The 23,919-nt window shown below is 38.6% G+C and overlaps 1 protein-coding gene across 1 annotated transcript in view; it reads left to right on the top strand.

The window, feature by feature from the left end:
- THSD7B (thrombospondin type 1 domain containing 7B) overlaps nucleotides 1–23,919 on the top strand; it is a 904,397-nt gene that overhangs the window by 342,044 nt on the left and 538,434 nt on the right. The window contains exon 5 of the mRNA XM_030801337.1: nucleotides 12,318–12,487. Within this exon, the coding sequence (XP_030657197.1) occupies nucleotides 12,318–12,487 (170 nt within the window). The remainder of the gene's footprint in view (nucleotides 1–12,317; nucleotides 12,488–23,919) is intronic.

Below are 23,919 nucleotides of genomic sequence, written 5' to 3'. Positions count from 1 at the left end.
AAGACAAGATTAGAGAAGAAGCATGAAAAGGAAAGAACAAAGCCTCCAAGAAACATGGATCTATGTGAAAAGACCAAACCTACATTTGATTGGTGTATCTGAAAGTGACGGGGAGAATGCAACCAAGTTGGAAAACACTCTTCAGGATATTATCCAGGAGAACTTCCCCAACCTAACAAGACAGACCAACATTCAAATTCAGGAAATACAGAGAACACCACAAAAATACTCCTCAAAAAGAGCAACCCCAAGACACAAAATTGTCAGATTCACCAAGGTTGAAATGAAGGAAAAAATGTTGAGGGTGGCCGGAGAGAAAGGTCTGGTTACCCACAAAGGGAAGCTGATCAGACGGACAGTGGATCTCTCTTCAGAAACCCTACAAGCTAGAAGAGAGTAGGGGCCAATATTCAACATTTTTAAAAGAATTTTCAACCCAGAATTTCATATCCAGCTAAACTAAGCTTCATAAGTGAGGGAGAAATAAAATCCTTTACAGACAAGCAAATGCTGAGAGATTTTGTCACCACCAGGCCTGCCTTACAAGAGCTCCTGAAGGAAGCACTAAATATGGAGACGAAAATCTGATACCAGCCAATGCAAAAACATACCAAGTTGTACAGACCATTGACACTATGAAGAAACTGCATCAACTAATGGGCAAAATAACCAGCTAGCATCATAATGACAGGATCAAGTTCATACATAACCATATTAACCTTAAATGTAAATAGGCTAAATGCCCCAATTAAAAGACACAGACTGGCAAATTAGATAGAGTCAATACCCATCGGTGTGTTGTATTCAGGAGACCCATCTCACATGCAGACACACATAGGCTCAAAATAAATGGATGGAGGAATATTTACCAAGCAAATGGAAAGAAAAAAAAAAGCAGGGGTTGCAATCCTATTTTCTGATAAAACAGACTTTAAACCAACAAAGACTAAAAAAAAAGTCAAAGAAGGGCATTACATAATGGTAAAGGGATAAATGCAACAAGACGAGCTAACTGTTGTAAATATATATGCACTTAACACAGGAGAACCCAGATTCATAAACCAAGTACTTAGAGACCTACAAAGAGACTTTAGACTCCCACACAATAATAGTGGGAGACTTTAACACTCCACTGTCAATATCAGATCAATGAGACAGAAAATTAACAAGGATATTTAGGACTTGAACTCAGCTCTGAACCAAGCAGACCTAATAGACATCTACAGAACTCTCCACTCCAAATCAACAGAATATACATTCTTCTCAGCACCACATCACACTTATTCTAAGATTGACCATGCCATTGGAAGTAAAACACTCCTCAGCAAATGTAAAAGAACAGAAATCATAACAAACAGTCTCTCAGACCACAGTGCAATCAAATTAGAACTCAGGATAAGAAACTCTTTCAAAACTGCACAAGTACATGGAAGCTGAACAACCTGCTCCAGAATGACTACTGGGTAAATAATGAAATTAAGGCTGAAATAAATAAGTTCTTTGAAACCAATGAGAACAAAACAGAACATACAAGAATCTCTAGGACACAGCTAAAGCACTATTTAGAGGGATATGTATAGCACTAAATGCAGACAGGAGAAAGTAGGAAAGATCTAAAATCGACACCCTAACATCACAAGTAAAAGAACTAGAGAAGCACGAGCAAACAAATTCAAAAGCTAACAGAAGACAAGAAATAACTAAGATCAGAGCAGAACTGAAGGAGATAGAGACATGAAAAACCCTTCAAAAAAATCAATGAATCCAGGAGCTGGTTTTTTGAAAAGATTAACAAAATGATAGACGGCTTGCCAGACTAATAAGAAAAGAGAGAAGAATCAAATAGACACAATAAAAATGATAAAGGGGATATCACCACTGATCCCATAGAAATACAAACTACAACCAGAGAATACTATAAACATCTCTACGCAAATAAACCAAAAAATCTAGAAGAAATGGATAAATTCCTGGACACTTACACCCTCCCAAGACTAAACCAGGAAGAAGTCAAATCCCTGAATAGACCAATGACAAGTTCTGAAATTGAGGCAATAATTAATAGCCTACCAACCAAAAAAATTGCAGGACCAAACGGACTCACAGCCAAATTCTACCAGAGGTTCAAAGAGGAGCTGGCAGCATTCCTTCTGAAACTATTCCAAACAATAGAAAAAGAGGGAATCCTCCCTAACACATTTTATGAGGCCAGCATCATCCTGTTACAACAACCTGGCAGAGACACAACAACAACAAAAAATTTCAGGCCAATATACCTGATGTATTGATGCAAAAGTCCTCAATAAAGTACTGGCAAACCGAATTCAGCAGCACAGCAAAAAGTTTATTCACCATGATCAAATCAGCTTCATCCCAGGGATGCAAGGCAGATTCAGTGTATGCAAATCAATAAACGTAATCCATCACATAAACAGAACCAATGACAAAAACCACATAATTATCTAGATAGATGCAGAAAAGCCCTTCGATAAAATTCAACACCGCTTCATGCTAAAAACTCAATAAACTAGGTATTGATGGAACATATCTCAAAATAATAAGAGCTATTTATTACAAACCCACAGCCAATATCATACTGAACGAGCAAAAAAATGGAAGCATTCCCTTTGAAAACCTGCACAAGACAAGGATCCCCTCTCTTACCACTCCTATTCAACATAATATTGGGAGTTCTGGCCAGGGCAATCAGGCAAGAGAAAGGAATGAAGAGTATTCAAATAGGAAGAGAGGAAGTCAAATTGTCTCTGTTTGCAGATGACATGACTGTATATTTAGAAAACCCCATTGTCTCAGCTCCAAATCTCCTTAAGCCGATAAGCAACTTCAGCAGTCTCAGGATACAAAATCAATGTGCAAAAATCACAAGGATTCCTATACACCAATAACAAACAAACAGCCAAATCATGACTGAACTCCCATTCACAGTTGCTACAAAGAGAATAAAATACCTAGGAAAATACAACTTACAATGGATGTGAAGGACCTCTTCAAGGAGAACTACAAACCACTGCTCAAGGAAATAAGAGAGGACACAAAGAAATGGAAAAACATTCCATGCTCCTGGATAGGAAGATCAATATCATGAAAATGGCCATACTGCCCAAAGTAATTTATAGATTCAATGCTATCCCCATCAAGGTACCATTGACTTTCTTCACAGAATTAGAAAAAACTACTTTAAATTTCATGTGGAACCAAAAAAGACCCCATATAGCCAGGAGATATCCCAAGCAAAAAGAACAAAGCTGGAGGAATCAAGCTACCTGACTTCAAACTATACTACGAGGCTACAGTAACCAAAATAGCATGTTACTGGTACCAAAACAGATATATAGACCAATGGAACAGAACACAGACCTCAGAAATAACGCCACACATCTACAATCATCTGATGTTTGACAAACCTGACACAAATGAGCAATGGGGAAAGGATTCCCTATTTAATAAATGGTGTTGGGAAAACTGGCTAGCCATATGCAGAAAACTGAAACTGGACCCCTTCCTTACACCTTATACAAAAATTAACTCAAGATGGATTAAAGACTTAAACATAAGACCTAAAACTATAACACCCTAGAAGAAAACCTAGGCGATACCATTCAGGACATAGGCATGAGCAAAGACTTCATGACTAAAACACCAAAAGCAATGGCAACAAAAGCCAAAATTGACAAATGGGATCTAATTAAGCTAAAGAGTTTCTGCACAGCAAAAGAAACTATCATTAGAGTGAACAGGAAACCTACAGAATGGGAGAAAATTTTTCTATCTATCCATTTGACAAAGGACTAATTTATAGAATCTACAAGGAACTTAAACAAATTTACAGGAAGAAAACAACCCCATTAAAAAGTGGGCAAAGGATATGAACAGACACTTCTCAAAAGAAGACATTTATGTGGCCAAGAAACGTATGAGCAAAAGCTCATCATCACTGGTCATTAGAGAAATGCAAATGAAAACCACAATGAGATACCATCTCAAGCCAGTTAGAATGGCGATCGATTAAAAGTCAGGAAACAACAGATGCTGGAGAGGATGTGGAGAAAGATGAATGCTTTTACACTGTTGGTAGGAGTGTAAATTAGCTAAACCGTTGTGGAAGTCAGTGTGGCGATTCCTCAAGGATCTAGAACCAGAAATACCATTTGACCCAGCAATCCCATTACTGGGTATATACCCTAAGGATTATAAATCATTCTACTATAAAGACACAGGCACACATATGTTTATTGCAGCACTATTCACAATAACAAAGGCTTGGAACCAACCCAAATGCCCATCAACAGACCAAATAAACAAAATGTAGCACATATACAACATGGAATACTATGCAGCCATAAAAAAGGATGAGTTCCTGTCCTTTGCAGGGACTTGGATGAAGCTAGAAACCATCATTCTCAGCAAACTAACACAGGAACAGAAAAACAAACACTGCATGTTCTCACTCAAAGTGGGAGTTGAACATTGAGAACACATGGACACAGGGAGGGGAACGTCACACACTGGGGCCTGTCATTGGGCGGAGGGCTAAGGGAGGGATAGCATTAGGAGAAATACGTAACATAGATGATGGGTTGATAGGTGCAGCAAACCACCACCGCACGTGTATCCCTATGTAACAAACCTGCACGTCTATGTAACAAACCTGCACGTTCTGCACATGTATCCCAGAATGTAAAGTATACTACTAATAACAAAAGTAGAGGAGTCATGACCTGGAGCCTCCAGATACTGTTTTAGAAAAGAAACAATAGATTTCAAAGAATCTGGAATTGTTTCAATAGGAGACTCTTGCCTTTTTATTGGATTCGTCTATTACTGAGGTGTTATGTCATGAGTCCCCATTGTGCCACTTAAAGACCTCCTGGATGGAAGATTTGCTCCCCAGTTAGTGTAAGAAAGTTAACGTACTGCTAAGTGCTGTACATGGCAATAGAAGTCTATTAATAATACATGTGTGGAGTTTGGCTGGCAAAGTCATTTGCTGAAGAGCAAAGAGCTTTGCACTTCACAGTAGCTTTCCATAATCAATAGTCCAACTTTATCCAATAAAAAATTACTGGAGCATAAAATGTATAAAGCTTGATCACTTCCCTTTATTTTAGTCATCTGTTCAGCAAAAAATGACAAGTTAATTCTTTTCTAAATGCGTTTACAGCTTTAAAAGGACAACAGACATTATCATAAATTAGTCATGCTGCAGCACACTGATTTTTAATATACACATGCATTTAATTTGAATACCTTGCACTAGGGTTTCAATTCCAAGAATGTTTGCAAATCTATATGTGCTCAGTCAAAACATGACCATTAACTAATGCAATTATTCTTTCAATCTGTCATCATTAAATCACTTAAAATTATATTTTGTGTTGTTCTGCTTTAAATCTCAGCTTTTAGAAGAAGGAGCAAAGAAACCCACACTTAATGAATTCCAAGCCTTTATGAAAGTGATAAAGTTTAGATTTCAAAAGACAGAGGTTGCTGTCAAGCTGTGATGGTCCTGGTTCTATTTTAAGAATAGTTTCTTAAATGTGCCTACTTTTCTAATTTTGGCTTTGCTAGTTTAGAATGCCTCTACTTATTGCTTCACAGCTATAAATTCCTTCCTTCTTTTGTCCCCCTTTCCTCCCTCAATTTAGAAAATATTTTAATTATGCGATTCCTTAGGTGGGACAGCATCACTCTCAGGAAGTGGAGCCAGCCACTTGAGTTGTTTAATTCTAAGGTCTAGACTCAGCTTCTCTCATCCAAAGTTTGTGTCCTCTATCTCTTTATGAGGACGTGTGTTTCCACAGTTACAGGAGAGTCCTTTCTTTGATTAATTTTGATTTGTCATTTTAAGCTGCATCTACCTTTTGAGAATGATAACATATTAAATCTTAACTGTTTCTACTCATGCAGATAAACTGGTGAACCGTTTTCTGAGTAGACTTAAATTATAAACTAAACATAGAGAAATTGGGCAATGAGTATCAGGCATGGGGGAAAAAAAGTTCAGAAGACAGATGCTAGGAGGTAAATGAAGAAAAATGAAATTGCACAGCTATAATACGTGGTGTCCTTAATATTTGTGATTTTGTTCCCTTTCCTGAGGTGTCTTACCTAAGAATTCAGTGCCAGGAAATTTTGCTGCTAATACGTGGGTCAAAAACAAACTTGGAATCATCCATCACTCCTCTCTCTCTCATTCCAGGTCTAATCCATTAGAAGGTTTTCTCCACCTTCAAAATATATCCCGGATCTGATCTCTTTGCACTACATTCACTATGACTGCTGCAGTGGAAGCCACCATTCTTTCTCCTAGACTGGCAAAGATCTTCAGATGTATAATTTCTTCTACCTCCCTGGCTCCCACAGCCTATTACTTCCCTCAGTAGCCAGGTGATCCTTAAAAAATTAAAATCACATCATCATGTTACCATTCTTGCCAAAATTGTCCAATGATTTTCCAGCATATTTGGAATAACACTCACAATCTATCCTCTGGCCCAGTGATCAAGCTTTCTGGTACCAGTGACCAGTTTTGTGGAAGATAATTTTTCCATGAACTGGGACGGGGGATGGTTTCAGGATGATTCAAGTGCATTACTTTTATTTATTTTGCATGTTATTTCTATCATCACATTATAATGAAATAATTATATAACTCACCATAATGTAAAATCAGTAGGAGAGCTGAGCTTGTTTTCCTGCAACTAGACAGTCCCATCTGGGGGTGGTGATGGGAGACAGTGATGGATCCTCAGGCATGAGATTCTCATAAGGAGCGCACAACCTAGATCCCTCTCTTGTGCGGTTCACGATAGAGTTTGCACTCCTGTGAGAATCTAATGCTGCTGCTGATCTAACAGGAGGCAGAGCTCAGGTGGCAATGTGAGTGATGGGGAGTGGCTGTAAATACAGATGAAGCTTCACTGGCTCACCTGCTACTCACCTCCTGCTGTGAGACCTGGTTCCTAACAGGCCGCTGACCAGTACTGGTCTGTGGCGTGGGTGTTAGGGACACCTGCTCTGGCCTATGAGGTTCCACATAACGTGGCTCTTGACTATTCTTTATGTCCTGTCTCTACTATTCTCCCCTTGACCCACCTGTCTTAACCACACTGGCTTCTGTGCTATTTCTAGATGGTGCTGGGCACTCTGCCTCCCTGGGGACTTTGAACAGGCTGCCCTTTCCCCTGCCCAGAACACCACTTGCCCACCATCCTTATGCTCACTCCCTCATTTTATTCAGGACTCTGAGGATTTCCCTCGTCATGGCACTGAAATATCTCTCCTCGTCCATCTCTCTCTCCCCGCCCGGTAACTGGTGTCATGCCATGTATTGATACATTTATGTCTGTCTATCCCACCTTCCCGAGGTCAGGGGCTTTCTCTGTCTCACTGCTGTGTCTCTGTTGTCCATGGTGCTTAGCTGTGGCTCAACAATTACTTGTTGAAAGAAAGGATAAGTGAATGCATGGATGAGTAAGTGATTCACTTACTGTTTGGACAGGCCTATTTCTTTTTCTAGTCAAGCCTGCTTTTTAGCACTTTTCAGGCTTCGGTCTTCCATACATATCTTTATCTTAACTAAAATGTTCTTGTAGGAGTTATTCTTCCTGTGCATCCAGTATTTGAGTTATTAGCATTCCCTTTCTCAGAGGTTTGGGGTTCAAAGTGGCTGACAATGTGCTCTCTCACTCAAAGTAGGGACATCAAAGCTGTTTTTACATAAATGGAGGGCAGGTTTCCCTAACATTTAGAATGAGCAGGGAGCAATGTTGGGAATTTGATTTTGGGGCCTTGAAAAGACATTCTTCTTCAAAAAGTTATCTTTTGCATCTTTTAGTAGGAATTTGAATTTACACAATTAGAGATTCCTTTACTTATGTTTTATTTCTCTTTTAACTTGCAATTACAGCCATGCACTCCATAACATTTCTGTCAATGGTGGGCCATGCGCTGCGTATACGATGGTCCCATAAGATTATAATACTTTATTTTTACTGTATGTTGTTTATGTTTAGACATGTTTAGATACACACATACTTGCCATTGTGTTATAGTTGCCCACAGTATTTAGTAAATTGACATGCTGTACAGGTTTCTAGCCTAGGAGAAATATATACCATATAGCCTAGGTATGTAGTAGGCTACACCATCTAGGTTTGTGTAAGTACACTCTATGATGTTTGCAAAAGGATGAAATTGCCCAACGACACATTTTTTCATAACATATCTCTGTCATCAATTGAGACCTGACTATCTCCCGAAAGAGCTGGAATGCATCCCTAGGTGACCACAGGGCTCTCATTATAAAATGATTGATTATAATATATTCTCGAACTGTACTTGTATTTGAGATTAGAAGAAAAGTTATTTTGGCAGGGTGAAATATTATTGGTCAGCAGATTATATTTTTGTTTACACCCAGAACACACTTCCTCAGACCAAGATCAACATTGACTTGTCCTTGTAATGGCCGGACAGGTAGCTACCCATTGTCTACTGAAATTGCATTCTGTACTACTTGATTGAGCTTTCTGGACTATCTGATTGAGTAAATGGGTTTGCCATTTACCGTTTTAATCTGCCATAGTGTCATTTTATTATGAAGATATGCTTTAGAATCAGACAAACCTTGCTTTGAACCCTGCTTTCACTCATGTGACCTTGGAAGAGTTGCTTACTCTTTATGCCAATTCTCCCATCTGTAAAAGGAGAAATAAGATTTTCTTCATAGGGTTGTTGGGAGGATTAAATGAAGTAATGCCCCTAAGTTCGTTAGTGCAGTGCCTGGTATAGAGTAAGCAGGCAGAAAATACTGTTGTTTGTACTACTTGGAGGATCTGCCCTGATACCCTAGTAGTCCAACCAAATTGATGCCTTGTTTATTCTGTTTAGACAGACACTTTGAAAAAAGCACACTGATTCACACTCTCACGTTGATAAGGGGCTATGGAAACTGACATTTCTTTAATTCCATGGCCATTTACTCTACTTGAGGCATTTCCATAGCCAATTTCGAAGTTCTGTCTCAAAGGAGGTAGGACGCTGGCCTTTGCAACTCCCCACATTCCCTTTTAACCAGGAGGGCCAAATGAGGCTGCTTTGAAAGGCACCAGAGTTGGGAGATGGGAGGTTGAAAAGGTCTGGTCTTTGACATGGGCTTAGCCATTAAAGAGAGTGTTCCAGGCATCAGAAAGCTGAGTTTTCTGGAGGCTGGAGGACTCTTGCTGTAACAACTTCCAAAGGAGAAAGGGAGTAACGTTTAGCTGAGTGGGGTCCTTTGATTTGTTATTCTGTCAGATCCTAGCGACACTTTCTGTGGTTGGAGCAGCTCAGGATGTTCAGTTTTCATGGCTGCCGGGATGATTTGTGACTAAACATAGATAGGGCTTTTGAAAAAAATAAAGAAAAAAGGTTGAGCAAAGACTATGAAAAGACCCATATTTTTTAAAAAAGAAATATAGAGGTCGTTTATTGGTGTGGTTTTTCCTCTCCCTCTTGCTAGGTTGATATTTTCTCTGAGGTGGTAAAAGAAAAAAAATAGCAATAGTGATAAATGTCTTCGCTAAAGGATTTATCATTTGCCAGTGAATGGAACTCGGGTGTTTTTGGTTAATGAGCTACCAACGAGTTTTTTGTTACTTTATATACAGATATAGTCATTAAACTCTTGTTTTCATTTTTCTTCATAATAACTTCCCAAATTTCTCCATTGCTAATTCTTGTAGGGTCATGTTAAATTAATTGCAAAAGCAATTTATACAGAATGCCCCATTTCTTTCAAACAAGCAAAAAAATTACTATAATCTAAACTTTTGTTTCTTTTTCGCTCTTTGTTGAACTGTGGTTGCTGGAACTTAGACCATGGCAACTGTGGATCTCTAATATTAAGACTTTTGAAGAAATCAATGAAATCCTCATAAATAAAATGTTAATGTACGTGTGTGTGTGTGTGTGTGTGTGTGTGCGTTTTCCACATCAGCAATGGGCAAAAGGCACATGTAGAAGGATGCAAGAAGAAAGGGAATGGACACTTATTGAACGTTTATTATATGTCAGGCTCAATGTTTGGTATTATTATCTCCCTTGTACAGGTAGGAAAACAAAATTGGACCCAAGTCACTAACCAGAAAGTGGTGAAATTCTGATTCAAACCAAGCTGGTTGGACTCCAAAGCATACTTGTCATCTGTACCACACTACCCTCTTTTTGCGTGTCTTCTTTGTTAACTATATCATAGAAGTCCTGAGTCAGTGGCTGTATCTGATCCCCTTGTTCAGGCCAGAAAGTTCTTCTTTTGGGGAACCCTTGGAAGAAGAGAGTTTGAAATGAGATCTTGGTAATCATCCACCCCAACCTTCTCATACCCCATTTTATTTTGCCCTGGATGAAAGATTTATCTGTGCCCTGAAACTGGAAATCTGAGAAACAAGCCTTCTGCTGAGGTGGCCCTGAAGAATAGGGTAAGGACTGACTCTCTGTGAGGAGAAAGGATTTCAGAGCCCTGGCTCTGGAAAAGAACTATCCCTGTGAAGAAATGAACTTCTCTTTATTTCTCATACCCAGGAATTAGAAATATATTGTTTTGTGGGGATTTTTTATGTGTGGTTTTTTTTGTTTGTTTGTTTTTTCTTTCGGAGTTTTGCTCTCGTTGCCCAGGCTGGAGTGCAATGGTGCGATCTTGGCTCACTGCAACCTCCGCCTCCTGGGTTCAAGTGATTCTTCTGCCTCAGCCTCCCGAGTAGCTGGGATTACGGGCATGTGCCACCACACCCGGCTAATTTGGGATTTTTAGTAGAGATGGGGTTTCTCCATGTTGGCCAGGCTGGTCTCGAACTCCCGACCTCAGGTGATCCACCCGCCTTGGCCTCCCAAAGTGCTGGGATTACAGGCATGAGCCACTGTGCCCGGCCAGAAATATATTGTTATTTATATTCACCTAGGATAGGAAGGAACTGAACTCTGCATTCCAAACTCTTGTCTGCCTGAGTGACTAATTCATAAGCCTAGGGAAAAAAAAGTGAAAATTAAGTAGTGAGGCTGAGGGAGAAAAACTCATGTTACAACAAATCCCAGAGGACTGTCCAAATCCTTTTTCTATGATGGGCTTTTCAAAAGACTAATGATTCTCAGCTGATTCTTAGCTTTCAGGCTTTTTAGAATGATGACATTCATTGTTAGGGATTTGTCACTATGAGGTTTCTTGGAGATTTGCTTTCTTATTTTGACATCTGTTACTTGATTTCAGTTTTACTCTAGTTTTCGTAAAGCCAGGATCTTGGTGACATATGATTACTTTTATGGCTGGTTTTTCCTCTTTTTTCTTTTAAACAATCACAAAGCTGATAAATTTTTCTTTAAATATGAAATGGGACAGCAGATATGTGAATGTTACTTAGGCTTTGTTTATTGTTCAGAATTTAATGAGTCTCTCATTGTTTTTACGAATGCCGCAAGGTTATATTAATGCTGTGGGCTTAAAGAATGCGGTAATAATCCACAAAAGGAAATTCTGTCTAAAATAATTCTCCAGGTATGAATGTAGTAGTGTGATAGTTCTTTTGTTTTCTGTACATTGTATACAAACTCCATTGTGTTTCCCCCCTTATTTGTGGGGGTGTATGTGTGTATCTGAGTATTAACCAGTTATAAACTAGGGAGACATATTCCTATATCAGTTTATATAACAGTATGGCTGCATATGTAAAAAAGTATTAATCAGTTATATATAGTGGCATGGTATTAACTCATTTTTAAAACATATACTTTTATGTGAATGACATGAAGTCAAATGGGTAAAGAGTTTCTTATATCAAGAAGATTGAAAAGTTGGAGATAGCTGTATGTAAAATAATATATTTACGACTTTACACATTCACACACTGTCCTATTAAGAAAGAAAAGCCAACTTTCACACAAAGTCATCTGAAAGTCTGTGAAGTGAAACCCCATGACAAGTTCAGCTATCAAGAATTAGGCTCATTCGGTTTCCAACTCCTCTCTCTATTCCCTCACTCTCTTCCAGCTTCAAGGCTGAGACACACTCACTGTTTATCCGTATCACATTCCTTTAGTCCAGTCATCCTGTTCTATTTTCATGATGGGCTGCTGGATGTTTTTTTTTCCTAGGAAATAAAAGGGATTTAGTAATTCTAAGCTAGTATACTTCTTTATCCACAGGCAAAGATTTGGTCCTAGAAAGAGATATTATGCCTCTTGATGTCATGATTTAAGTTTTCCTCAGAGTTGTATATTTTTCTTACTTCTTCTTCTTCTTTTAAATAAACCAAACCAAACAGGTATTCCTGGAGAACTTCTGAATGGAAAGAATGCCAAGTCTCTCTCCTCCTCGAGCAGCAGGATCCCCACTGGCATGTGACGGGACCCGTGTGTGGCGGTGGGATCCAGACCCGGGAGGTGTACTGTGCCCAGAGTGTACCAGCAGCTGCCGCACTGAGGGCCAAGGAAGGTAGGCAGCCAGTTCCGGGACAGATGGTGCGCTGCTGGTTGGAAGGAAAAGCTCTCCAACTCTCCAAGTATTCTTCTTGAAATAACTGACACTTAGCATTCACAAATTTAATATTTATTTTGTTGACCATTTGTAAGCCACCCCTAAGTTCTTCCACTTGTAACACTTGGGATAGTTAAAAATAGTAGCAAAGATAATATGTCTCCCAAGAGTCACTGTGAAAGTTAAAGGAGAAAATGTAGTTAGGGTGTGTAGCACAGATAAATGCTACAAGCTAAGGGTCTGATATGCCAGGAATGAGTCAATAATGAATGAATAGCATTCTTTCATTTTAAATTTTTTGCTCGAAGGAATTTTTATGTGTGTGAATTTTTGAATGTGGAAATTTCTAAAACCATATTCCTTTCAAATGTCAAGGATCCAGGGTTTTGTCGCCGAGTTTTATTTTTTCTGAAGAAACAGAAGGAAGAGGAGAAAACAGTAGCTTCCTCCATAATAAGCTCTCTAATTGGTGGGTATAACCCAGCAACAGTGCATTTGTTTCAGAGTGTGGATAGTGATAATATTTAGAGACTGAGACACTTGCTCGGATTTATGTAAGTCAATTGGTTGAGAAGTCATGATTAGACAAGGAAGCTTCCACTCTAGAAGAATTTGTGGCCTGTTCTAACCACATTGGAGAACCCAAGCAGTACTCCCTGCAGAAGTGGAAAAGGTGGGAGTGTTTCCTTGGGCTTGCCAGGTACGAGGACACATTTCCACTGTGGGCTTTGGTTGGGAACGCAAGATGCAAATTTTCTTGCTACGGTAATGCATCCATTTAATTCTGTAAAGCTTGTCATGCTAGATGTCTTTTTTTGTGTGACATAGCTTTGCAGAGTTCATAGGCATCTGTGACCATAGCCTCAGACAAGGTGCCTGATGGGATGGTTCTTACAGACTGCTTAGCATTTCGCGTCAACAATTGGTGCTAAAAAGCCACATTGACAGGGCTACAGCTGTTTTTGAAAATAATGATTGACTTTCTTCCTTCTCTAATTTCACTTTGGAAAATTACAGCTTAAACACTTTTTATTTCAGGGCAAAGCATGACTATAGTTACTCCTCTGAATTTGTAGAAACAGAATTTAGATGAAAAAGCTCCATGTTAGTTTTTCAAACCTTGGTGATCTTTCCATTCCAGCTCCTCTCTTCTTTTCTTTGACTACCGTCTACTGTTGGAGGGTCTTCAGGGATCAACATATAAATAAAACTTGTATAGAGCTGATGCATTATGACCTACCTATTTTTCAGCTTCAACTTTTAATCTGCCATTGACATTTTCATCTTTCTAAAGTTTCTTTTGTAAAAATAGCTTTTCTTATGGATCACGTATTTCTTTTTTTTTTCTTTTTCTTTTTATTATTATACTTTAGGTTTTAGGGTACATGTGCTAAAGTTTCTTCAGGCTTAGTCCTTCTAGCTTTTTGAATGGAAACTAACTGGGCAGGAAGATTATAATTAGGAGGAAAGTGGAAGCCTGGTCTTCTAGAATTGGAAATTAGATGCTTACATAGTGTGGGGGGGTGGGTGGAATAGAGAAGGCGTGTTAATTGCAGAGTGAGCGGTCTATCAAGCCTTAGTACAATCTACTCCAAGCATCTAAAGAGGAGGAAAATGTCTGAGGCCAAAGCACACTTGGAAATTAATATCTGTGTTCACATGAAAACAGAAAGTACCTAGAAAGCTGTAAGTCTGATAGTCCTGTTCTCAGGGGGAGAGGCTGGATGTGGGACCTGGATATAAATACATAGATGTGTAACACAACCGTATACTCCTGTGCAGAGCTGAATATAGCAAGTAAAACTATGCTGGATAACACAGCACAGCTGCCATAAAGGCACTGTATAGCTTACTGCTTACCTTAGTAGTTGTTATCAAAGGTTTTATTTTGCTCTTGTGTGGAAGTGAACCGGCAGGGTTGTTCGCCCATTACTTTCCTTTCTTATAAATGCTTTCACTTCTTACTGTTATCATTTATAGATGTACCTTGACAAATCTGGAATGAGAATTTCTTCTTGGACCCCATTAAACACAAAGGAACAACTGAATTTTTATTGTTAGGAACCTGTGAGTATTTGCCCAGTGAAGTAAGCAGAATATAAATATTTTTAATCTGTCAACTCAATAATAAAGGCCAAAATTGGATACATTTTTAGCATTTCAGTTTCTGTGAACATCAAATTATTAATGTTATTGTTGTTATGTTAGATATTCATACTTTGGAGGGAGAAAGCATTTTAGTAGTATTGACTTTGGAAATTCCTTTGTGAGTCACTATTGACATCCCCAGAAGGTTAATTTTCCCCTAGACTCAAGGATACTCTTTCTCTATTCACTCTGGAGTGTGACTGTGATTGCTTAACTTTTCTTCCATACAAAACCCCATCATCTACTGGTGATTTAGCAGCTCTGATTCCAAGCACCTGATTTTAGAGGAATTTACAATCTTGGGGGGAAAAACAAACTTCATTTCCATGGATCCTTCATGTAATAGAATGCATATAATTTCTAGATGCCATAATAATAATAATTTTAAAAAATGCTAATCCCCTCCCAAGGGTCTCCAAATCTCTTGGCCTAGGCTGGATGCTGAAGCTAAATCCTGACATTGATATGGTCTTGTTGATGACTTATTTTTGGTGATATCTCATTCCTCATTGAACCTCAATTCATGATGTTTGCCGCAAGAGTATAATAACACCTATAGCATATTTAGTTGATACTGTTGTTCATTGTTCATGTGGTGTTTTAAATGCAGCCAAAATAGTGCTTTAACAATCAATGTATGTATTACCAGTAATATTAGCCAAGCCAATAGAATTGGGAATGAAAATGTGGAGAACTATTTATGATTTTGCGTAACACTTGTTGTTTTAAAGAGAATAGTGTTTCTCTTTTATAAATCAGAAGCAGCAGCACAAGTGATGCTTACCTGCAAAATAAAAGCTTGAATTTGGTAAGACTACTTTCTTCTTGCCTTTTCTCAAATAAAATTAAAGCCACTCAGTTTGCATTCAACAGTCCTTTCTCAGAAAGTAAAACATGAACCAAGGAATGCACTTTCAAAATCTAATAAAGACCAGGGCAAATTTATTCCATGTATGGCAATGTGGCCTAGAGACTAGGATATCAACAAATATAAATTTAAGTGGCATAGAAGTAGATATGCCATATATTCATATGGTGAAACAAAATTTATTAAAGCAATAAACTATACTTAAAAATCCAGAAAAATTTTTGGTGTGGTTGTAGTGGAGCAGAACATTGCCTGATTTTTCTAAAATATATATATTTCAGATTTTCTACTGATATCGTATTAAAAATGCAACACAGTTTAGCTATGAATTGTTAAATGCATTAGTTGCCCCCTCTGCACGAATAAGATTGTCTTCATTCTGGCCTCAGAGTTGGCATTAAGAGTACATGACCACATAAGGGCACACATTTGGAATGCTAAGTTGCATTAGTCCATTTCCATGCCGCTGATAAAGGCATACCTGAGACTGGATAATTAATAAAGAAAAAGAGGTTTAATGAACTCACAGTTCCCCATGACTAGGGAGGCCTCACAATCATGGCAGAAGGGGAAAGGCCCATCTTACATGGCAGCAGACAAGAAAGAATGAGAGCCAAGCAAAAGGAGTGTCCCCTGATAAAAGCATCAGATCTCATGAGACTTATTCACTACCATGAGAACAGTATGGGGCAAACACCCCCGTGATTCAATTATCTCCCACGGGTCCTTCCCACATCATGTGGGAATTCTGGGAGCTACAATTCAGGATGAGATTTGGGTGGGGACACAGCCAAACCATATCATGAGTAGTATATGGAAACTTAATATATTTCGGGTTCTGGGTTTTAATTCTGACTTTGAAGGAAATGTGGTAAACCACATAAATGTATCAGTCTTCTAGTTCATAAGTTTGATTTTGAATATGTTGATTTGGTGAGTAAAATTACATGACAAACATTTATTTGTTTAAAAAAATTATGTGCCTGTTATGAGTTAGTCTATGCACTGAAGTGCATGTGTCATAAGGGTGTCCCCCAGTAATTTATGGGCTTTTAGTTGTAGTAATAATTGAACTGTTGAATACGTATGCTACAGTGACTTAAGTGTTTTGACGATTACATATCTAACATGGTTTAATCCATTTATTGATGCCCAATAGTAATCTTCATTGAGGTGATATTTAAAAGGAGCTTGGAGAGTCCATAAGCATGTTCTAAGGTGTGGGAGAACACATGAAAAGAAATGGAGAGGTTTGTGTTCAGTAGCAGCCTGTGCACTGGTGTGAAGAGAGCTCAGGGTAAAAGAAAGTGACAATGACAGTGGAAAGTTAGGCCTTCTATGCTATTCTGGAGTAAGACTTTGTTTTTGAGAACATGGATATGTGCTGCTGCAGCCTTTTTTCCCCTTACTGTAGGTTTTTAAACAGAAAGGAAATCTCATACTGACTGTATTTAAGCTAGTAAAAACATTAGTATGCTAAGAAAATTATCATGAGTTATCATATCCCATGTGCAAATGTATCTGATTATCCAGGAAGTTTTTGAGTTATGAAATAAAGTAATTTATATTCTGAGCTGATATCTTAAGGGGCAATTGGAGAAGATATTCCACCATCATTTGAAAGACTGGAAAATATCTTTCACCTGTCTTTAGAAATTGGTTTTAAAGTCAATAAAGTCATTTGGGTGTGAGAATAAGGTGTCAAGAAAGTAGTACACTAAGACCTTCCCTTGATGTCAACGCTTAGAGGAGCAATGAGACTGTTTAAGTGGGCTTATAGCATTTTCTCTTACTTTATGCAAGAGAGAAGCAGAGATAATGGAATAAAATAACCTTTGCTAATTAACAGCAGGATATTTGATGACAGTTCACATGAGGCCAAGAGAGATAAGGTTCTTGGCTTGTAATCTTTCTATCTTGGAAACCTCTTCTATTATTGAAATCATAGGTGTAGAAGAAAGTCAGCAAAGGGTAGCACAAGATAATTATTAACATGCAGATCTCTGGATTCCTCACGATGACACAGGTGGTGATGACAAGCAGTTACTCCAGTGTTTTTTGCAAGAAGGAGGAGGAACAGAAGTGGAGGAAGAAAAAGAAGGAGGAGGAGGAGGAAAGATGAAGGAGGAGGAGGAAGAGGAAGAAAGGAAGAGGGAGAATGGAGCAAGGGGAAGGGAGAGGGGAGAGGGGATGGGGAAGGGGAGAGCAGGGAGGAAGGAGGAAGAAACTAAGTCATACTCTTAGGGATCTTTTCTTTCCATTAGGCTGCATTATCTCTCTGCTTATATCTTGAACCTACACGCTAAGTTAGAGTTTAGGACTTGATAGCCATTTCTCCCTGGGTTATTGATGCAGGATCCTAGACTCACAGATGCTCCAGATCTTTAGTGTTAACTCCATCTTCTTCCTGAGTGAGAATAGTTAGCATGTCACGCTACCTAGGCCGAGTGTAAACAAGCTTCTTTTCCAAATTGTTATCTGTAAATGGAAGGAAGTAGAAGAGTTGGTGAAAGTAATGACGTGTGTTCCATCTTTAAATCCTCACTTTTTTTGCAGAGGCAAACATAGACTTTATAAGCCATATATCTACATATATAGTTCAAATATTCTCTCTAAAAGTATAATGCTGGGAAGAGTTAAGGATCAAAAGAACCATGAAGTCAGAAAGAGTCCAAAGTGAGATTGGTTTCTACTGGTTCTGTTTGATTGCATTTGTATCTAAGTTTAGTTAATTTTTAAAATGAAGTGTAACAAAATTATCTTAGTGTGATATAGCAAATGTTTATTGAATTAATGGGCTTAGCAAAAATATTGAAGAGTTCCTACTTTAAATGTTCATTAAATTATCAGACTATTCTTGTTATTAAAAATTGCCTAATTTATTTAGCTCAAGTTATACTGCACCTCATTAAACAAGGGCAGGAGAGAGCTACCCTGGACGAATGAGAGAGTCAGGGTATTTGAGGAGAAAGCCCACCACTGAGTAGAGGTTGCCCTGGGGAAAATAAATGGCTTATGGAAAAATTTGCATTTTGAATGATGTTTAATTTGATCTCCTGAAGAGGAAGAACATGTGCAATGTGTTATATATTTCTTCAAAGTTAACATAACTAAACTGAAAATTCACTGCTGTGTGTTGCTGAAACTAAAGCATGTGGCATTGTGGAGAAGGGAGATTGTGAATGACCTAGAACTAGACATGAATTTCGATTTTGCCAATGGTTTTACCAGTAACAGTTCAGCTTTCCTAATCCTATAGCCCTAAGTTCATACTCCTGTAGGACATCACTTCTTCCTGATTTCTAACTATTATTATAATAGTCTTTGTCACTCATTTGGCTGTAAAGGCCCTTAAAGGCCATGCTTGACATTCTTCTTTGTATTCCCAAGTGTCAATACTCTTCATGTAAAAGGCGAATAGCAAATGTTTCTGGAATTCAAAATGGAAACTCTTAAACACAACAGAATGATATGTTGAGTTTGATTGAATTCTCTTTGTCTTTTAGATAGCACAGAGAAAGGAATTGTTTGACTCTTGACCAGACCAAAATTGTCTGCAACCTGGATGTCGGCATTCCATGCCAAAGCTAGGTGGCTCTGAGAGCCCAGAATGCAACCAGAAAAAATAGAAGGTATAAAGATCCTGAGTGAGAGAAATGGCCCGTGGGGAAAGATTGGGAAGGAAAACAAAGGGGAAAGAAACAAGGAGCATTACTGGGCCAGAGAGATCGGCCTGGACTGAAATGGGGGCTTTGCCCCATAGTTTTGGGCTAAGGCAATGCTAGTTGATTTCTAAATGATTTCCATAGTTAAATATATCCCTCTGTTGTTTTAAAGAGAAAAACGTTTATAGAAGCCATGAAAATTGTGTATTTCTACCAGTGTTACTTTTGACCTCTTTAATGGTATAGGAGGGGAGATGAGCCAGTTAAATAAATAACTGTCGAAATGAAATAAGAACTTTAAGAGAAAATAGGAATTTTAGGTAAGAAAAGATTAAACCAGTGAGACCTGGGGGCATAGGGTAGGTTTGGGGATAAGAAAGCTTTTACCTGGGCCTTAAAGGAAGTGTGTGGTTTAAACAGGTGTTCATGTGAAAGGGACAGAATCCCAGAGGAAGCAGGCCATGTGTAAAGACACTGAAGTGGAAAGGCAGAGAACATATTTTCAGTAAAACTGATAATCAAGCTGGCCATGAATATGGGGGAGATGAAGGTAAGGACTATGGGTTTAGGGTAGAGAGGTAGAATTGTAGGCTATGATCTTAGGCCTCATGTGATCAGATCATTATATGGTAATACCTGAACTGTTTAGTCTCCATTCCTGTTCAATCCTTGGCACTCCAACAGTGCTGAACATCTTTCACAGTCTAGGGCTTTGGAACTCATCTCTGTCTGCCTGCTGCCCACTACATATAGTCTCCCTTATTTTCCTCCCTCACACATTTACTCCCTGGCTCAGACCTGTACCTGGATAACCCATGCCTAGAAAGTATCTCTTCTGGGAGTTCTTTGAGATGACACAGGTACCTCTGCTCCTCAGCCACTATAGCGCTTTGTCTCGCTGCATGTTAATTGCTTGTTTATGCATACTGGTCACCTTGCTGCTGTGCAAGTCTGAGATCAGGTAAATAACCAGATCTGTGTTATTTACTCTCATCTTGCCAGCACTGGGCACAGTATCTGGCACGTAAAAATTGCTTGTACTGAATTCAAGCTTTGTGTACCTTCTCAGCCTCCTTTTACCACCTTCTTTCTTGTCCTTGGCTCACGCTATGTGGTTTAACTTCCCATCTCCCTTCCTAGACTGTTAAAGATGTTGCCAGTCCATTTTCAAACTTGGATGAAACACCATGTCGTGGTGTCTGGGATCTGGCTTTCTTGAGTAGCTGCTGAGAGGCTGGATGCTGCAATCTGGAGGATACAACCTGGAAGTGTAGGGGGCTTAGCTCCCTGTGGGGTAATCCTTGACCAGTGAGAAACAAGATTCAGGAGGAGGCCAGGCCACTCACAGTGCTCCTGGAGATTTTTATCACGTACAATTTCTTTTTGCAATCCTACCAAAAACACAGATCTGCTGAGTGATCACTATGTGTCTTTGTGGTTTGATGATAAATGGCGGTCAGCAGGATAATATGCCACATGGCATTGTCTCATATTTCCTTTGCTTTACTCCTGTTGTTTCTGTGCTGTCATTGCCTCCTGGCCTGGAACCCCCTGAGTAAAGTATTAGCACTCAAATTCTTATTGTAGGTTTTGCCTTCTAGAGCACTTCAGCGATAACGTTCAATGAATGCCTGTTGAAAGGAAGAATGAGAGACACTGTTTTAAGGATTTATTGCAATAGATGAGATATAATATGGGCCTGAAGTGTGTTGAAGCTGTAAACGACAACTTTTCTTTCTGTTCCTCCTTCAATTTCCTTCTCTTTTTTCTCACTCAGTCTCATTTCTCTTCTTCTTCTTTTATGTGTTTCTCTTTCTCATCACACAATATTTTTGTTTTCTCTCCTCCCTCCTCCTTTCATCTTGCATAAGCCTTGAGAAGAGGCTTAGTAATTGTGATAGACTTCGCAGCACTTAGCACATTGCCTGGCAAAAGGTAGATAAGAACTCAGTAGATATTTCCTGAACAAATGAGTGTAACCCCCTGCATATAGTCTTACCATTCAATTTTAGGCATTACTTTTCACTTTGGGACAACTTTTCTCTTCATTCCAATTGTTCGCATACACCTGCACTTCATTAATGAGCAGTTAAGTTCTTTTTCTGAGAGTAGAAGATTACATTTGGAAAACCGCGCTGAGACTAGTGCATTTACAATCTTTAGTTGAGTGTCTCACTCATCTTCATTTTGTCAGCTGAACTGGATTTTTCTCAAACACAAAGCCAAGAGGTAATGAAGTTCCTCTTGGCAGTGCAATTTCTGAAACAAAGTTATTGCTTCCAATCTATTTCTCCAGCTTTGTTAAGTTTGCCAATTTAACTGGCAAGTAGGATATAGAAGAAGGATATAGAAGTGGATATATATCCACTTACTGCGCAACTCTTCCTGTAAGAAAGTTTCGGAACATTTTCACAAACCCTGTTCTAGTATTTTGCATTTTTTTCATGCTCTAGTTTAAGCTTTACGTCAGGTTCTCTTCATAAGAGGACACAGTCACTTAGTAAGATCTCAGTGTGCTTAAAAATAATTAAATGACTCCTTGTGTCTTCTGGCTACTTCCTCAAGCACACAGGGGAAAGAGGGAAGGGATTTATTCCTCTGTCGAGAGAAAATCTGGAAAGCCAGTGAACTAGGATGCTAGTTCTAATTCCAAGATCCTGTGTGCCTCCATGTGGAATATATAACTGTAGTTCATTTTATTCTTTTTAGATCTGCTTTTCTTTTTTACCTTTTTTATTTTTTAAATTGACAAGTAAAAATCATATGTACTTATGGCATACAACATGATGTTTTGATATAGGCATATGTGTGAAATGAGTAAATAAAGCTATTTAACATATACATTACCTCACTTACTTATCATCTTTTTTGTGGTGAGAACACTTAAAGTCTACTCTGTTAGCAACTTCCAAATATGCAACATGAGATAAACTGTAGTCACCATGAAGTACAAAAAAAATCTTTTGAACTTGTTTCTTCTAAGATCTACTTCTCTAAGACTTTAATTATTTTTTTGACTTTTGATGGACTTTATTCAAGTTGTCCCAATTCTTTTGAAACTCAGTTCTGCACACAACAATTTCGATTTGAATAATCTATGGGCATTTACAATTTAGTTTTTCTTATATTGGACCCTTCGTCATCCTCCCCACACCCATATCAGAGTCTTCTCCACTGCTCCAAAATTCAGGAAATTGTCTGTTTCAATTGACTCTTCCTTATACGACAGATTTCTCTGTAGCATGAGAGGTTGTTTGATAGCATTTTACCAATAGTAGAACTTATTTCAAAATTGGAGTCAATCCTCTCAAACCCTGCTGCTGCTTTCTCAACTAAGTTTATGTGATATTCTAAATGCCTTGTTGCCATTTCAATAATGTTGACAGCATCCTCACCAGGAGTAGCTTCCCTCTCAAGAAACCACCTTCTTTGCTCATTTGTAAGAAGCAATTCATCATCCATTCAAGTTCTATCATAAGGCTGCAGCAATTCAGTCACATCTTTAGGCTCCACTTCGAATTCTAGTTCTCTTGCTATTTCTACCACACGTGCAGTTACTTACTCCACTGAAGTCTTGAATACCTCAAAGTCATTCATGTTTGGAATCCACTTCTTTCAAACTTTTGTTAATGTTGGTATTTTGACCTCCTCCCATGGATCACGAATGTTCTTAATGGCATCTAGAATGGTGAATGCATTTTCAATTTACTTTTCATTTATTTCATTTTCGATGTACTTTTCCCAGATCCATCAGATGAATTACTGTCTATGGCAGGTGTAGCCTTACACAAAGTATTTCTTAAATAATAAAACTTGAAAGTTAAAATTCCTCCTTGATCCATGGGCTACAGAATGGATGTTGTGCTATGAGTCATGAAAACATTAATCTCCTTGTACATCTCCATCAGGGCTTTTGGGGGCATCAGGTGCATTGTCAATGAGAAGTAGTAGTCTGAAGGGAATCTCTTGTTTTCTGAGCAGTAGGCCTCAACAGTGGGCTTAAAATATTTAGTAAATCGTGCTGTAAATAGATATGTTGGGGTTTGTTATTCCATTTATAGAGCACAAGAAAAATAGAGCTAGCATAATTCTTAAGGACCCCAGGATTTTTTGGAATGGTAAATGGGCACTGACTTCAACTTAAAGTCACCAGCTGCATCGGCCCCTAACGAAAGAGTCAGCCTGTCTTTTAAAGCTTTAGAGCCAGGCATTGACTTCTCCTCTTTAGCTATGGAAGTCCTAGATGGCATCTTCTTCCAATATAAGGCTGTTTTGTCTACATTAAAAATTGGTTTTCCAGTGTAGCCACCTTCATCAATTATCTTAGCTAGATCTTCCTGATAACTTGCTTCTGCTTCTACATTAGCACTTGCTGCTTCACCTTGCACCTTTTTGCTATTGAGATAGCTCCTTTTTAAACCTTAGGAACCAACCTCTGCTAGCTTCAAACGTTTCCCACCCCCCCTCCCTGCCCCACAGCCTCCTCAGCTCTCTCAGCCTTCATAGAATTGAAGACAGTTAGGACCTTGCTCTGGATTAGGCTTTTGCTTAAGGAAATGTTGTGACTGCTTTGGTCTTCTATCCAGAGAACTCAAACTTTCTTTATATCAACAATCAGACTGTTCTGCTTTCTCATCATTCATATGTTTACTGCAGTAACACTTTTAATTTCCCTCAAGATCTTTTTCTTTGCATTCACAACCGGGCTA

Source organism: Nomascus leucogenys, chromosome 20 (genome assembly GCF_006542625.1).
Source record: "Nomascus leucogenys isolate Asia chromosome 20, Asia_NLE_v1, whole genome shotgun sequence".
Classification (NCBI taxonomy): domain Eukaryota; kingdom Metazoa; phylum Chordata; class Mammalia; order Primates; family Hylobatidae; genus Nomascus; species Nomascus leucogenys.
This window is presented reverse-complemented; position numbering and strand designations above follow the sequence as displayed.